The sequence below is a fragment of the Balearica regulorum genome, chromosome 2 (genome assembly GCF_011004875.1).
Source record: "Balearica regulorum gibbericeps isolate bBalReg1 chromosome 2, bBalReg1.pri, whole genome shotgun sequence".
Lineage (NCBI taxonomy): Eukaryota > Metazoa > Chordata > Aves > Gruiformes > Gruidae > Balearica > Balearica regulorum.
In genome coordinates, this window is record NC_046185.1 from 92,422,929 (window position 1) to 92,440,630 (window position 17,702).

The 17,702-nt window shown below is 43.0% G+C and overlaps 1 protein-coding gene across 1 annotated transcript; it reads left to right on the top strand.

Annotated features, from left to right (window-relative positions):
- The first annotated feature begins 1,764 nt into the window (after window positions 1–1,764).
- LOC104637687 (heterochromatin-associated protein MENT) lies at window positions 1,765–10,134 on the top strand. The gene is made up of 8 exons (XM_075744912.1): window positions 1,765–1,902; window positions 3,239–3,415; window positions 4,374–4,460; window positions 4,845–4,982; window positions 5,509–5,626; window positions 6,196–6,338; window positions 7,381–7,548; window positions 8,626–10,134. The coding sequence occupies exons 2-8, from the start codon at window positions 3,248–3,250 to the stop codon at window positions 9,034–9,036; spliced, it is 1,233 nt and encodes a 410-aa protein (XP_075601027.1). The 5' UTR covers window positions 1,765–1,902; window positions 3,239–3,247; the 3' UTR covers window positions 9,037–10,134.
- Window positions 10,135–17,702: the final 7,568 nt, after the last annotated feature.

The window sequence follows — 17,702 nt, forward strand, 5'->3', positions numbered from 1 at the left end:
AGGGGCTTCATGTCCCCATGGCCAAGCCCCTTCAGTGCTTCCTGATGTGTCCCAGGAATAAAGATGGGAAAGCCACACCTGGGAGGCCAAGGAGGAACAAAATGATGGCAACACCTATCTAAACTCACTCACAGGACTTTAAAGTCAATGGAAACGTCAGTCACCTTTTCTCTCTCCTTCAACTATTTTAAGCATGATTGCAAAGATGACAGAGTTAATGTCCTTTTGGCAGTACCAGATCATTACCAAGTGGCAATCGCCACAAAACTTGGAAGGTGAGTTGCATATTAGGGAGCAACCTTTCCCCAGGGTAAGCAGCACAGCATTGGAGAAGGTTGCCTGGAAACGTTGGGGAATCTCTATCCTTGGAAGGGTTGTGGCCGACCTTGTCTACTGATGGCCCTTCTCCAAGCAGGAGGTTGACCTCTCGATGTCCCTTTCAATTAACACATGTGATTCTCCCTCTTGTCAACACGCCTTCTGCCTTGCCACCTCCCTTTCTCATCCTCCCTGGCATCCTTGCATCTCGACTAGCAAAGGGAGCTAGTTTGCTCACACTCAGCATACTTCTTTGGGACTTGGAGTCTCCTGGCTTGGACTTTCCCATCACCTAACCATTCAGCTGACCTTTCTCCTAACCTGATTTCTTGATGACTTACTCATCATACTAAACCCAACACTTGTTTAATTTCTGGCATTTCTTCATTACCTTGCGCAACACTGATTTCTGCCACTTTTTAGAAGACTTGACCCACACTGTTGCAGTAATTAGGCTTGCAGTAAAATGCTTAGCACACAGTAGTTTCCTTCCCTTCCTCCATTCCCCTTCCCTTGTCCCCCAGGCTCTTACAGTAATTGCCCCCACCTTCTCCTTCTTCCATCCTCCAACAGCACCCCGGCTCTCTTCTGGGACTGCAGAGTGACAACTATTGTGCCATGTTTGTCCCCGTTGCATTTTTTCACTTCATCCTTGCTAGAGCCCACCCAATGGTGTTCTTTCAGTTTTGCCCTCCTTCACTATATGCAAATGGTGTGCAGTGACTCAGTGTTTTGCAGTGTTTCTCTCCAATTTTCCCCAGCCATGGTTGCAATGAGATTTCTTGACCAACACAACCAGTGGAGTGTCTATCCCTCACCCTGAATGGTCCTTCATGGCTTTGCCTGTCCCTATAATCCTAATGATCTTCACTCTGAAGCTGGACTCCGAGAGCCTAATTCAGTCACTAAGCTCTTGGCCTTTTATGCTCACGTATCTCGTTGAAAACCCAGGAGTCACAGCTACACAAAGCCAGAAAGGAGAATCAAGCCCACAATATCTGCTTATATCCGGAAACTGAAAACAAGCATTTTAGTTTTGTAACTTTTTTATGAGAGTCATTTATTTTAAATAACAGACCAGTTCTCTCCGCAACACCAGAAGACCATTGGAATTGGTGAACTGTTCTGCTATCCTGTCTGTAGACTACTGTGGTGTAACAATAGATAGAGATGAGACTATAATTATAGAATCATAGAAACATAGAATGGTTTGGGTTGGAAGGGACCTCAAAGATCATCTGGTTGCAACCCCCCTGCTGTGGGCAGGGACACCCTCCACTAGACCACGTTGCCCAAAGCCTCATCCAACCTGGTCTTAAACACTTCCAGGGATAATACCTATTGTCCTTTTCAAATGTCCAAAACTAATAAGTGGCAAGGTCAACAAGGAGGACAATATTGCATAAGACCTTTTGGGGACTTGGTAGGAAGGAGCTTTGGGTAGGCGGAAACAGCCTGGAGGCAGGGGAGAAGGAAAGGGAGGTGCAAGCAGTACTATATTTCTAAATTTTTTCATTGCTTAACACACAAACACAGAACCTGACTGAGGACAAGACTTAAATCTTCTCTCTCACAGGATCAAAGGTAAATATTTAAACCAATTTAAGTAACTTTTCTGATGCTTTTAAAAACTGATCTGTGGCTTGCATGACTGTATAGGTAAATTAAAATATACCAGTGTTATAGTGTGTTATTCTTGCCTCATGTTTTTCTATATGTCATCCCTTAGAGAAAAATCTGTGAGGCTAAGGAAAATTACTAATTCAGGGCAGACTTGATCACAAGAAAGAAAGTTTTCTTAGGGCAGTAACTGTCTTATTAATTAAAATCTTCAGTTTGACAAAGGATTCCCATACTTGAGGTTACAAACAGGCCATTTTCATTCTGCAAAGGCACAGCACTGCGCATGATCAGGGCAGGGACTCAGAAGAGTATTCATTTGCAGAAAATAGAGAAATCTCCATCCTGATGCTTTCTTGGTCATGTTCTCCAAGGAAAGGCAATCACTTTGTAGTACAGATTTGGTATGGACAGTATATTGACTGCCAGAAGAACTGTAGCAGTTTGGCAACCAAACACACAATACCTGTAGACTATAGAGATTGCCCTACAATTTCTGCAGCTGCATTCCATAGATATACATCTTAGTAATAATAATAATAATAATAATAATAATAACAACAACCACCACCACCACCACCATCTTCTGGTCTCTTGACTGGAAAACAACATGAGGCAGGTACTACTGGGCAGATATCTTAAAGTCTGGAATACTTGTAACCTTGAGGAATCTGCCAGTGTCTGGGGAAAAAAAAATTGCTGGAACACACAGAAGGGGTGGTAGCTCAAAATTATGAATAAAACTCCGTCAATTGAAAAGCAAATAACAGCTTTGCCATTCATGATACTACTCAGAATGGGTGGCTGGTCAGGAAAAGCACATGAGCCTAAGAATTATGCCTAAATACTTTCTCAATTCTCAATGCTATACAAATCCAAAATGAAATGGTGGGAAACTCAGGCATGTTGTGAACCTATGTTCTAAAACTTCCTTTAAATTCTCCTGGGAACATTACTTCAATAAATCATTAGTTAAGGATGAAAAGGAAAAAAAACCCAAACCCACAGCTTACAATTCTGCACATTTGTGAAAACCAAATGCAGAAAGAAACGCAAAGAAAACTGCAACTTTATAAAAGAGGACATATTTTGAATTATAGGAAAATATTACCTGAATAACAAAAAAACTTGCACCTAAGAGGTAGCAAACAGTATCTGTGTGGAAGATAAAATACAACTAAGCTATTAGTCTTAGTGGCCAATGCATTGTGTTGTGCATGTAACATTTCCCACTAACATGCACTGCATACATAATTTTAAACATTCAAATAGTACAATTCTGTCTGTTGCCTCTTTTCAGGTTGCAGCAATGGAACTGGTGTCAACATCAATTGGCAAGTTTACAGTTGATCTTTTTAACAAGATGAATGAGAGCAACAAGAGCAAAAACATTTTCTTTTCCCCTTGGAGTATATCATCTGCTCTGGCTCTGATATACCTAGGTGCAAAAGGCAATACAGCGACAGAGATGGCAGCGGTAGGTTGTTCTATGAAGCATACAACCCGTACAATACCTAGCTCCTGTACTGGCTGCAAAATTTAGTGTTAAATAGAAACACTTGTCACCACAATGACAAGGAGCTGAGGCAGACCAGAGGATGTCACAAGTGAATGGCAAATTGTATTCATTTCATAGCAGGTCTTTCACTTCTCCACTAAGAGTAAATGGCCTGTGTGTATCACACGCTAAGCACAGAGTGAACCTGTGAATAATTTAGAAGAATAATTTCTTCTAAATTATTCTACACCTTCTAATTTATCCTGTGATTCTATGATTCTGCCACAAATGGGATATTCCCTTTGAGATGCAAACAGCTGACACCAGTAGCTCAGACCTAATGGGCAGAAGGCTTGCAGATCCCAGCACCCTCCCACTCTCCCCTGGCCAGGATGCATCTCTCTATCTTGATTTACACTTTTCTAAACAACTGCCTGACAATCCAGCAGAAAAATAGGGAGGGCTTTCATAACTCCACATGCCCCAATCCAATCCATGCTCTAATGCTGCATGGCCACACTTGCTGGCTCAAGGCCTCAAGGGGAGCTGTGGTGCTCAACGCTGCCCAGTCCTCTCTGGGTCACCGCACTCCCGTTCAGATGCCTTTGTACCATTATCATGGGGAGAACCATTTGAGTTTGCACAAACAGGTTGTTATTGCTGAGAGCAAGAGCTGTGGAAGGGAGTTCAGCCTCACAGCGTGCAGACAGGAGCACTGCATTGATGCTTTGGGAGGGGGACAGTGCTACTTCTTGTCACTCTGTGGGATTTACATATACCACAGCTTCAGCATCCCTTTGATTAGTCACCTAAGCAGGAGATAGCACAGTGAGTTATCATGCGGAGCAAAAAAAGACCACCATTTGATGTGCACTTGTCTTTAAGTCACATCAGTTCCTTCATGTCTATTTCTTACCCTTGGAAACTCTGCTTGCAGGCTCTTCATTTCACTCAAACAGCAGGAGCGGAAGACTCTTCCTCTGTGGCCAGACCTTCTCGGGGGAGACCAAAGAGAAGAAAATTGGTATTTATTTACTAAGATAAAGATTCTCCAGAATCAAAATGTCCAGATACAGCTCTAGGAGTCCAATATTTCTTGTCTTCACCCCTCTTTAAAGCACAAAACCCAACATAATTCACAACAGGTTCAAGTTAAGTTCCTTTCACTCACTCAGACTCTCGGAGTCATGGAAGGACAAGTCACTGGGATAGTCTGGAAGGTTTGCTACATGGCAAATCAGTTAATCCAGTCATAAACAGAGTCCTGCAAATTGCAGTGATGGTAAACTTGGAAAAATAAAAAGTAAGAGAGAGGAACCCAAATCCCTCTCCCACATACATCACTTAGCATGTTTTGAAAACTTCATGCAAAAATGCAATTGCTGAATCTATGGCTTCTCTTTCCAAGGATCCTGAGCACAAGCAAGCTGAAGACATCCATTCTGGCTTCAAAGAGGTCCTGATTGCCATCAACAAACCGAGAAGCACCTACTCGCTGAAAAGTGCCAACCGCATCTATCTGGAAAAAACCTTCTCATTACTGCCTGTAAGTTAAATCTCAGAGAGAAGTAAGAAAACGTGCAAAAAAATATTTCTTATTTTAATTACTTGCCATTAATAGAACAGGTTTGAAGCTGACCGTGAATACTGCAAATGAAGAGCCCTGGATTCCAGTGATAAACTTAACTGGAAAATACCAGTTGGTCTGCTCACAGTACTTAAAGATGCATTGCCCTTTGACTGTAGCATAGGGATTCCTTTACATGCAATATGGCTTTATTATTGGAACACCCAATATATACAGTTGTAAACAAGACATTAAAATAAGCATATCCATGGGATGTGCACAGCCTTCCTCACTTCTCTAAATAAAAGTGGGAACAAAAGATGAAAATTTTCTGTCCTTTGATTATTTCTTAACTGTTGACTCACAGTCCAAGAGAGAATAACAAGCAAGATTCTGCAGTCCTCTATGCCCAAGAAGTTATCAATAAGTCCAAGAGCTAACTACTTCCCTTTGGGACTGAAAAATCCACTATAGTATAGAATTTTATTTTTTTTCTATTTTTCAGAGATACATACAGCTCAGTAAGAACTATTACAAAGCAGAGCCAGTGCAGGTTGACTTTAAGACAGCACCAGAACAATCCAGACAGGAAATCAACGCTTGGGTTGAAAAACAAACTGAAGGTAAGCTGAGCTTACAGAGAAAGAGCAGCACTTAAGCAGCTTCAAATACCTGATCCAGACCTCAGTGAGCTCCTTGGGGAGAATCCAATCAACTCTGCTGTGCTCTGCATCAGCTGGTCCTCAAGCATAACTGCTGCCCCGGCGCTGCACCCACGCACCACAGGCAGAGCAGACAGAGGGGAAAACCACCTCTGCCTACCAGTGTGCTCCAAGACGGGTGGGGATGCCTACCTGGCTGTACCACCCTGCACTGGCCAGAGGTGCTGGCATCCTTTCACCTGGTGTAAACAGCTGGCGAGGCACTATATGACTTTCTATTTCCAGCTGCTTGCCGTGAAGCTGGGACATTTTTCTGGGGAAGGAGTCAATCCCTTTCAGCTAGCCAGGACAACCAGGCAGCCAACAGCTTTGGAAACTGTAAACAGACTGATTTATGTCAGGGGAGTATTTTAGGGTGTAGGGCACTGTGCATGGACTTTTTCATTGAGTTGAACTGAGAGAAAAAACAATCAAAACATCTCCTCACTGTGCTACACTGGAATAAAACCTGACTCTTTTTATTCCAAAAGGCAAAATCAAGGATCTTCTGAGTTCAGCACATGTGTCAAGGTCCACTAAGATGATCCTGGTAAATGCCATTTACTTCAAGGCAGAATGGGAGGAGAAATTTCACGCAGCAAATACACATGTGCAACCCTTCCGACTGAGCAAGGTAAGCTCCTCTGGTACCCTTCTTACGGCTGGCTGACAACAGCTACTGCTGAAATATTTCCATTTCGTAAGTCTTTTAGGTATCCCTGTGGTAACTAAACTGTCTGTGAAAAACCGGTTACAGCAAAATGTGTCAGGGCTCAGCTCACTGCAACATTAAGATGCTGCTCAGGTAAATGTTAGTGAGTTCCACATAACAGCTACTGTTTCCAAAAGCAGTGGAGAAACTCAAGACCTTTTTGCAAAACAGTGCTAAAAGGGCTAGACTGCAAAAACATGATTTTGAGAGTCCAAGTTTTGTGGGCAGGAACTACGTGCCATGTCATGGGTGAGTACAGTACCCAGGACTCTGTGCTGTGCAGCCTACCTAGGCACAAACATACCTGCTCAAATACAGCTGCGACTGGGTACCCTGAATGGGTGCGTGCTTGGGCAAGTCTAGAAGAAACGTTAATGTCATGTTTCCAGCAGAGATGTCAATAAATTCACATCAAAAGACAAGAGCTCTGAGCAATTTCCACCAGCTGTAACTTCTGATTAGCACTTGCACATTGGCTGCTTCCCAGAATGAAGGGACATAGATGTCGAGAGAGGTTACAGACTCCTGCAAAGGTAATCGCTTGCCAGGAACTCCTCTCATCATGAGACCTTTTGCTAAGATATTAGTTTTACCTTTGATAAGGGTTGTGACATAAAGAGCAATCAGCTAGTCATTTTTTATTGCCAGAGAGAGGAGATCACAGAAAAACTACACAACACTCATCCTCTAAAACCATAGCTGGTTTTCTGCCATAGAAGTGTAAGGCCGTACACTGCGCGTGTTCTGGGGAGGAGAGAAAAATCAGTCAGTTCAGCCCCCAACAAAATGCTCTTGGACAAACACCAAGATAAGCAATATTGTCCTGTCAAAAAAAAACTTTGGAAAATGAACGACAAATCGCTGTATAAAAACTGCCTACAAAAGATTCCTCTCCCTCCACTGCACTGAGTCATTGTCATCTTTCCTTTCAAGGAATGATTTCTAACTTATAAATACTTTACAGAACAAGAGCAAGCCTGTGAAGATGATGTGCATGAGAAGTACATTTCCAGTTCTCATCATGGAAACAATGAATTTCAAAGTTATTGAGTTGCCGTATCTGAAACGTGAACTCAGTATGTTCATCCTCCTTCCCGATGACATCAAAGACAGCACCACGGGTCTCGAACAGGTAAAAAAGTATGCTACAACCATGTTGTATCACCACCCAGTCATTAAAAAAAAGAACTGGTAACTCTGCCTCCCCCTCTGAGGACATGCTGTTTGATCTCCTCCACTAGCTGAATTAATTTCCTTTAATATCTACCTAATCCCAAGAAAGTTCCTCCACAGTGAGTGCCCTTAGTCTGGTAAGGACTGAAGACAGTCAACACTGTGCATAATCAGATGCTTAGCTCTTCAACAGCCCCATGAGTGACACCCAATCCTACATGGTCTGTAAGGGTTAAATCTCCCTTCACTGCACATTCAGGAGGGGGAGTACTGCACAGGTAGTCACAGCCTCTTCCTGCAGTAACAGACACCTCTCTCCATGGCCTGGAAGTTTATTCACCAACTTGTTCTCATTCTGTTTGTCCCGTCCTCCCGTCCTCCCCCCCGCCATTCGTTTGCTGTCTGAAAAACTAGGATTTTGGTGAGACTGCATTTGCTACAATAATGAGACCTGACACTGTAATTACTACAATTGTAAGATTGTTAAGTTCTTGGTGTCTATCATGTCCAGAATACCATTCATTGCTCTCTTCCATTTGATTTGAGCTGAACCTTGGTGACATAGGGCACAGGACACAGAATGGAAGGGAAAGATTTTGCTAGAAGCGGTTTGGTTTAAAATTGCCAAGGAGATATGTACAATGTCTACTCTGGTTTCTGTGGAACTGGAGCAAAACACCTGCCACACAGCTGGCAATCTCCCACCAATTTTCTTCACATCAAGACTGAATTAAAAAAGAGGAAGAAACTACCTCAGAGGATAACAGCTGCAGGTGTTGAGTGCTCCGTCTTTCTTTTGCAATGAATTTGGCGGAGGTGGTGCTCAAAACCCTGCAGCATTAAGACTCAAATGTTTGTTGCACACTCTCCTTCTGATAATCAGTAAAACCAATTTCTATTTCATGCTTTCAGCTAAATGTTACATTTGCCATTTAAAAAATTAATTCATTAAATTTCTATAAAACTGATTAATTCATAGTTAATTAATTGGGTTTTCCTTGCAAACATCAAATTCATTCCCTTTCTTAAACAATAGCTGGAAAGAGAACTGACGTATGAGAAGCTGTCCGAATGGACTGATTCCAAGAAGATGACGGGAACTCTTGTGGATCTGTGCCTGCCTAAATTCACAATGAGGGAGACATTTGAACTCAGTGATAATCTGTTCAACATGGGAATGCACACTGCCTTCAGTAGCAATGCTGATTTCAGCGGAATGGCTGAGAAGGGTAAAGTGGTGATCTCCAAAATTTTGCACAAGTCTTTTGTTGCAGTTGATGAGAAAGGCACTGAGGCAGCTGCTGCTACTGCAATTATACCAATGACAAGTCCACCTATTGGCCATGTTCTGAAATTTACGGTTGACCACCCTTTCTACTTCTTCATCAGACACAATGTATCCAATACTATCCTCTTTTTCGGCAGATTCTGCTCTCCCATAGATTAAGTTATTACTTGCTCTCAGACAGCACCCAAGGTTCACCGTTCAATGAAAAATGTGAATTGCAGTGTTAAAAGCTCAACCTTAAGACATGTAGCCATACATACTGAAAGTTTTCTTTTTCTCCCTCGGCCAAGTAAGGCAGCACCCAGAGACCACCCTGTGCCTCAAAGATCATCCCTGATAATTTCCATTCTCCTAATGAGACAGCCATCCACAGAAAACTTTGCTCCCTTGCATTATACCTGCTCTTCTGGCTTTGTTGTTCGAGAGTAAGGTGGGGCCATAAAAGCTCTCTGCACACAAGCCATCATTTAGCCCCATGCCAAGTGCTGACTTCAAGGGAAATGCAGTTCATCCTCTTGCATCTCCCAGAGAGGAAAAAAATCCCTGAAAGAAAAAAACCAAACCCACAAACAAACTTGTAGAAATCTATATGCTCTCTTTTCCTTACTGGGAAACCTGCATTTGCATTACAATGCAGTTTCCTTATGTTCATTTCAAATTTAAAGACTATTGGAAATTAACAAAATTTAATACAAACCCAGAATAATCTCAAAAAGCCCCTCACCTTCCCCTGTCTCACCACATGTATACCGACACATCACATTCATTCTCTCCTACCCTTGCAGCTTCATGAAAAAACAAAGCAGCAAGGGAAAATGGTCCAGCCCTTAACATTTCATAGATGACTTCTAATCACCTTGCATTTTTTTCCTCATTTTTCTAAACTTTGTAGGTTAAGGTTGCTGAGAGTTCCAATCAGCAAAAATGCTAAGAAAACTATGAGCAACATGCTTCTTGCAACCTCTTATTGATAAGGCATTTTAAACCTCCAGATTTCAAATCTGCTTCCTCTTTTTAATTGACTGTAATTATATCTGTTTCCTGGCTAATATGTGCACAGTTTCCTTGCTACCTGTATCATTGATCAATGCATGATTTATGTAATGATTTATGATGAATTATGTAATTTAACTTCTGACTAATCTCAGCAGAGATAGTCATGGTATCGACAGAAACACCAGTGAGATTTTGACTGATGCTTTACTTCATAATTTTACCATGATCTGCATTTAATCCAATAAATGAACTTGGAGCTGCGTTTGTGTTCTTCGAGACACTGATTTACCTGGTTCTCTTAGAGCATCATGTAAGGTGCACGGTTGGAGCACGTTTCCATTCTTGCCGTTCCAAATCAACCACCTCATCATCCCGATTGACAGAGCTGACACACTTAGTGTCTTATTTCCACTAGACTTCAAACAGCCCCAAAACCACTATTATTCAGCATGTTATCCCAGGAATTTACTAAACATTTACCAAATCAAATTAAACTCTGTGATGAGCAATTGTTTGCTAACTGTGTCAAGGCATTTTAACTTTTCAAGCATTCAGTTTCCTATTTTTACCACTGCTTATTTTTACCACTATTGCCCCCCCACCCCGGACCTGTTCAGGAGGCTTATTTTCCTGTCACAACACACTAAAAATAAAAAGTCCGACTAGAGTCTATAGCCAGAAGAGCAGCTTCCAAACATCCTTTTTGCCCACGTACGACAGTGAACAAGTGATGCTGCACTGGCAACATCAGTTCCCTCCGCTGGCTTTGGAGGACAGCAGCTTTCCTGTGGCCATGAAAGCATAAAATTTTGTAGCCGTTGTGGTACTTGGTAACCACGTCCGAGAACATTATCTAAGGCAAGAAGATTTGAATGCAGGAGGGAGGTACTGTAAAAACATTTAGTCTCAGCAAAATTCCACCTATAATTACAACTCACTCCACCTCCGCAAAAGGTATTCTATTTGGAGATGCATCTCCACCCAACAAAGTACACCTGCATCTTCTTCCCTGTACAAAGTGCTGCTTCTAACATCAGTGCCCTCCCTTGCCTGTAATCCTCAGCTCAGGGGTCAGCTCTCTGTCATCCAGGACCTATGCTGGTGCAGTCCAGTTGTGTATTATTGACTCAGCTTTACTACGAAGTTTGTTGTTTAGGTGTGGATAAAGCACACAAGTGAAGGCCATGCAAAATAAGAAAAGTAAAAACACAGACAGAGAAGTTATTGTCAGGATGGAATGGTCAGCATAGCGAGGCTTCAGGAGGAGAAACACATGAGGAGGTATAAAATCTCAATTTAAAAAAAAAAAAAAAGAACAAGTGGAAGATAACAACTAGCAACATTGAGGCTCAGCCTCTTCTAGGGAGCAACAAAGACCAGCTCTCCTCCACTTGAGTGATGCCTGGTCACCAGCAAAGACTCATCAGGGTGGTAAGCATATTAATTCTTAGCCTTGTAGCATGTTAATCCTCTCTCTCTGCTGTGTATATTCAACAATAAGTAATTACTGGGAACTCCTAAATTGTGTATACCCAGTTTAAACAGTTACTTCATGTAAGAGTAAAAGTTGCCCAAAGAAGTGGGAAGAGTTCCATGCCAAACCAAATGAAAGGTCTTCCCATGCTAATTTTATGCATTCCCTCACCCATACCACCCTGCAGGGCTCTACAAAGCAATACTTCTGAGGCTCTCTGAGGAACTACAGCATGGTGTCTGCCAGCTGGTGAGAGGTGCAAAGGGTCAAACAGGCTGGTTTTGGTACCAAGCTACTCCTAGTCTCAGCTTTGCTTGGGAGATGATGCCAAAGAGCACACCTTCCAGTATAAGACATACTTGGGATGCAGGTGAAAAGGGTGAAAGAGAAGGAAAGGAACCCACCCAGGGAGAAACATTCTTTAGAGCTCAGCTACTGCAAGAACATTGGAAGCTGCTTCATTTGTGCCTCACTGTACTATTTTCATGGTAACCAGTGTCTGGGTCTCAAGTCAGGCTAAGCCTTACAGAATCACAGAATTGTTCAGGCTAGAAGTGACCACTTGAGATCATCTGGTCCAACACCCTGCACAAGCAAGGTCAGCTAGTGCAGATTGCCCAGGCTGCCCAGTTGGGTTTTGAATATCTGTCTCCACCAATGGACACTACACAACCTCTCCAGGCAACCTGTGCCAGTGTTTGACCATCCTCACAGTAAAAAAGTGTTTTCATGTGTTCAGATTGCATTTCACGTTTTTAATCTGTGCCCATTGTCTCTTGTCCTCTCACTGAGAAAAGTCTGGTTCCTTCTTCTTCATTACATCCCATAAGGTATTTATGCACATAGATAACATCCCCCTGAGCTTTCTTTTCTCCAGGCTGTAAGTGCCAAGTGTCTCAGCCTCTCCTCATATGAAAGATGCTCCACTCCCTTAGTCATCTTTGTGGCTCTGTTCAGGGGGAAAATATGGAAAATCATATCTTCCTTATGCTGAACAGCCCAGAACTGGACACAGCACTTCAGCCATGGTCTCATCAGGGCTGAGCAGAGAGGGACCTCCCTCGACCTGCTGGCAACACTCATCCTCATGCAGCCCACAATGCTGTTGGTCTTCTTTGCTGTGAGGGTGCACTGCTGGCTCATGGTCAGCTTATTGTCCATCAGGACCCCAAGGTCCTTCTCTGTAGAGCTGCTTTCCAGCCAGTCAGTCCCCAGCGTGTACTGATGCCTAGGGTTATTCCTCTCCAGATGCAGAGCTTTGCATTTCCCCTTGTTGAACTTCACAAGATTGCTCTCCTCCCAATTCTCCACTGTGTCCACGCCCTTCTGAATGGCAGCACAACCCTCTGGTGTATCAGTTACTCCTCCCAGTTTTCTATTGTCTGCAACCTGCTGAGGGTGCACTTTGTCCCAGCATCTTGGTCATTAATGAAAATGTATTTACCTCTGAGGTACACCACTAGTGATTTGACTCCACCTGGACTTTGTGCCACTGATCACAACCCTGTGGGCCTGGCTGCGTTCATTTATCTAACTCATACTTTGTCAGCTTCTCCATGAGGATGTTATGGGAGACAGTGGCAAAAGTTGTACGAAAGTCAAGATAAACAACAACCACTGTTCTCCCCTCATCCATCAAGCTAGTTAACTCATTGTAGAAGGCTCTCAGGTTGGTTAAGCATGATTTCCCCTTCATAAATCCATGCTGACTACTCTCGATCAACTTCTTGTCCTTCATGTATTTGGAAATGGTTTCCATGAGGATTTCTTCCATTATCTTCCCAGGGACTGAGGTCAGGCTGACAAGCCTCTAGATCCCTGAATCTTTTGAAGTCAGTTGTGATATTTACGCTCTTTCAGTCTTCAGGAACTTTTTCCAGTCATCATGGCCTTACAAAGATAATTGAGAGAAGCCTTGCAACGGTATCAGCCAGCTCCCTCAGCACCTGTGGGTACAAGTCATCAGGCCCCGTGAACTTATGTATGTTCTACTTGTTTTAATGCTCCTGACCCTGGTCTTCTTCTGCCAAGAGTAAGTCTTCTCCTTTCCAGACTTTTCGCTGCAGTCTCAGGCATTCCTGAAGAGTGGACTTACCAGTAAAGACTGAGGTACAGAAGGCATTAAGTACCTCAGCCTTTTCCATGTCCTTTGTCAGTGTTTCCTCTGCACTGTCCAGCAGTGGGCCCATGTTTTCCCTAGCCTTTTTATCTTGTACTTGTAGACTGTTTTCCTGCTGCTCTTCACATCCCTTGCCAGGTCGACCTTGACTTTCCTAACCCTATCTCTGCAAGATCAGACAGTAACTCCAAACTCCTTCTGGGTCACCTCCCCTGTTTCCATATCTTATACACCTCCTTTTTTATGTCTGAGTTTAAGTTAGGAACTCCTTGTTCATCCATGCAGGCCTCCCACCACATTTGCTGGACTTTCTACTTGTAGAATGGACCATTCTTGAGCTTGCAGGGGATGATTCTTGAATATCAACCAGCTCTCCTGGACTCCTCTCTAGGGCCACATCCCATGGAATTCTTCCAAGCATGTCTCTGAAGATGTCCTGAAATCCAGGGCAGTAGTCCTGCTTTTTGCCCTGCTCCTTCTTCTTAGGGTCCTGAGCTCCGTTATCTCATGGTCGTTGCAGCCAAGGCTGCTTATGACTTTGACATCCATGACCAGTTCTTCCTTGTTTCTTAGTATCAGGTCTAGCAGAGCATCATTCCTTGTTTGCTCCTCAATCTCTTGTGCCAGGAAGTTGTCATCAGTGTGATCTAGAAATCCCCTAGATTTCTTGAGCTCTAATGTATTGTTCTTCCAGCAGAGATCACGGTGGTCCCCCATAAAAACCTGGCTTCTTTCAGTTTGAAGAAGGCCTCATCTACTTCTTAATCAAGAAGTCTATAGCAGATACCCACTACAACAGCACCTGTGTTGCCCTGCCCACTAATCTTGACCCATAAGCTCTTGACCAGCTCCCCACCTGTGCCAAGGCAGAGCCCTGTGCATTCCAGCTGCTCTCTAACACAAAGGGCAACTCCCTCTCCTTGCCTTCCCATCCTGTCCTTCCTGAAAAGCCTGTATCCCTCCACTGCAGCGCTCAAGTCACGTAACCACCATATCTCCATGAGCCCAATGAGGTGACAGCCCTGTAATCACACACAAACTTCCAACTGCTCCTTTTTGCACCCATGCTGCCTGCACTGGCATTTCAAAGAGGCACTGAAGTGTCCTGATTCCCCTGTAAAGGGTTGAGAGGTTTTCCCTTAAGGCTCTTCTGCAGACACTTCATACATGCCTATGCTTGAAGGGATTCCACTTTAGCTGTTTTGTTGATTACTATGTCCCTCTTGTTCCCACCATTCCAGGCCCTTGGCGTGCCTCCCACATTCGCAACCCCCTTTTTTTGTTGAGGAATCACTCATTCCCCCATCCCTTTCTAGTTTAAAGCTCTGCTTAGCAGGTTGACCAGCCTGTTGACAAAGATACTTTTCCCTGTTCAGTCAGGTGGATATCTTCTCTTCCAAGCAGCTGGTGAGCCTCAGAGAGGTCCCATGGCCATAGAAACTGAATCCTTGCTGCCGACAACAGCAGTGCAATGAATTGTTAACCCACAAGATCTGTCAAGTCCTCCTCAGGCCCATCCACCTCACCAGCAGGATTGAGGAGAGCACCACCTGGGCCCCCATGCCCTTGACCACTTCCCCCAGAGCCCTGTAGTCATGCTTCATACTTCCTTGGTCACTCCTGGCAGTATCATTTGTGCCTGAATGGAAGTGCAGCAGGGGGAGGGACAGATGAGCCTCAGTAGCCTCTCTAAAATGTCCCGAATGTGCACCCCTGGCAAGCAGCAAATCTACCCAGATGACAAATCAGATCAACAGATGTGGGCCCCATCCCCTGCGGTTACTTTCACTCCTCACACTTGTTAATGGCCTTTGAAATCTGGAAGGTGCATCTGCCAGTGCTGGAAGCTATGAAAAGTTGCAAGTCTTTTCGTTTCCATGGTTACACAATTATTTCCCCCTGTTAGGCTGGGATGCCACACTGATACAGCAAGGGAGGCAGTCCTGGGAATTTGAATTTCTAGTGCAATGTGCTAACCATGCTTGTTGTTGTTGTTTCAGAAGGCCTGGAAGCTCCTGGAGGTGACACGCTGGTGGGCAACAGGCTTGGATGGGGGAAAGATCTAGGGCAGAGAAGCTCCTATGCCATCAACAGGTCATGGTGTTCCAATGCTCCTCTCAGCAAGGGCTCTCCTAAGTATTGTCCTTTCTCTCCTGACTGCCACAAAGAGGGGCTTAATGCTTTTGAAAGACAGTTCCATTTTACTCTTCCATACTGGGGAAAATGCTATTTAATCACCTTTCTAAAATACTCCAAGGTAGCCAAGTAATAGGTGCTACATGACTGCATTTCCAAATAACTGCTTTCAAGAAGCCCTGGGTTTGTTCTGTATCATTAAAATTTGTACCTTCAGGTCTATAAACTCCCCCTTGAAAGGTTCCAGGACTTTGAAAAACAAAGAAGTCTGTATAGGAAACTGCTGCGATAAGTGTCAATACAAACACATTGTGAGCACGGACTGCTTGTCACCTAGTGATTCCACGCCTGTGAAAAAACAGTAGGGTAACATGCTTTCAGTTTATCCTACCATGAAAGATGGGGCTTTTTTCTACCACTGCAAATCTCAGCTTCATAAAGTAATCCCTAGCACCTCTGTGGTAGACTGACCTCATGACAAGCAGAAATGGCAGACACAGCACACAATAATAAAGACAAGAAAGTTTACAGTGCTAGCATAGTGTTAGTATTCAAGACAAGGACCTATTAAAAATCCCTGTTTTAGAACTGAAATGCAAATGCATTCATATTTCTAAAGGTTTTATTTTGCCATCAGTAACAGGCACAAGAAAATCCCTTTTAAAATTTTATTTATAGTCCAATCTTTTAGAGTTCTGTTGCAACAGATGTGATACTTGGTCTCATTTTCTTCCTGGGGGACATAGCTGAATGGGATTTCCTGCAGAGTAAAAATCTCTAATTGGACTTGGTCTAGCACTGATTGTGCTGCTTTTTACTAGATGTAACTGAAAGAGAACTGATCTTCAAGAAATGTCAAAATGGTCCACTCAGAGTGGACCATTTACAGAGTACAGGCATGGGAGTACGACAATCAAACAGGCAGGAGGATGCAACCTCACATCCATGCTGAGCAAGACGGGGATGAAAGATGGCTTCAAAAAAGGTCAAAATGACCACCAGTACAGCTGAGGAAAATGACTGGTTTTATCAAAAGACTTTTTATGACCATTTGTCAGAGGTCAATCACTTGAGGTCAACAAGTCAGGCATGATGCTGTGAAACTTTGTTTCTACCATTCTGCTTGCAGCAATTCACTATTTCCTTTCACTATTTCCATCTGGCACAGCAAAACCAAGAGCACCTCTTCTTTGGCCAATTTGGTCCCCTTTGAAACTCCGCTCTCTCTTACTAAACAGGATCTTGCAGCATCTGGAATATACCACAAAGAGTGTCTACACAGTTTGGGTACCCTTTCTTCATTTTCCTGTATTTTTGGCCAATCTTTGTAGCTTTTAGTACCGGTAACTGTTGTCTGGCTTTTTTTCTTCTCCTATTCATTTACCTAAAACATAGAAAACATCAATTTCAGCTACATAGCAGAAACATTTCTTAAGCACATAACTAAATGCAGTAGTGTCTAACACATTTCTGAAGCAAGAAAATAAGATGGATATTCCAGGCACAAAAACTGCACGCACTTAAAAACAAAATGTGTGAAAAAAGAGGCACATATATCACTCTTGAAACTGGTACGGCATACGTACCAGTCAGATTCGAAGTGAATATATGCACAGAAATGTAATTCTAGTTCAAAATATGGACTTCTATTCTTTATACTGATGTTTTTTCTGTATAGGTTGACTGCATGCTGGTAACTGGCTTACTCTGCATGTGTCATACTAGTAGGCAGAGGCCATTACTAATGAACAATAAATATAGCAGAAAAGACATATAATGATCACAAAGGAAATTTATCAATGCGGTTTAATCTAAGTCACACAGATAAGAGCAGGGTAACCCAGTAGAATTGCTAATTACACTGGTTTAAAGTAAAACATTTGTGTACACATAACTGCTTTGTATTACACCTTTGCTTGATATCCAATTTTACATATTCTACTGTTTTGGCTCTCCAATACAACAAACAGTATCAGTAAAAGAAATCATTACAAACAGAGCTTCTGTGCTGATTTTGGCTGGGATAGAGTTAATTATCTTCATAGTAGCTCGTATGAGGCTATGTTTTGGATTTGTGCTGGAAACAGTGTTGATAACACC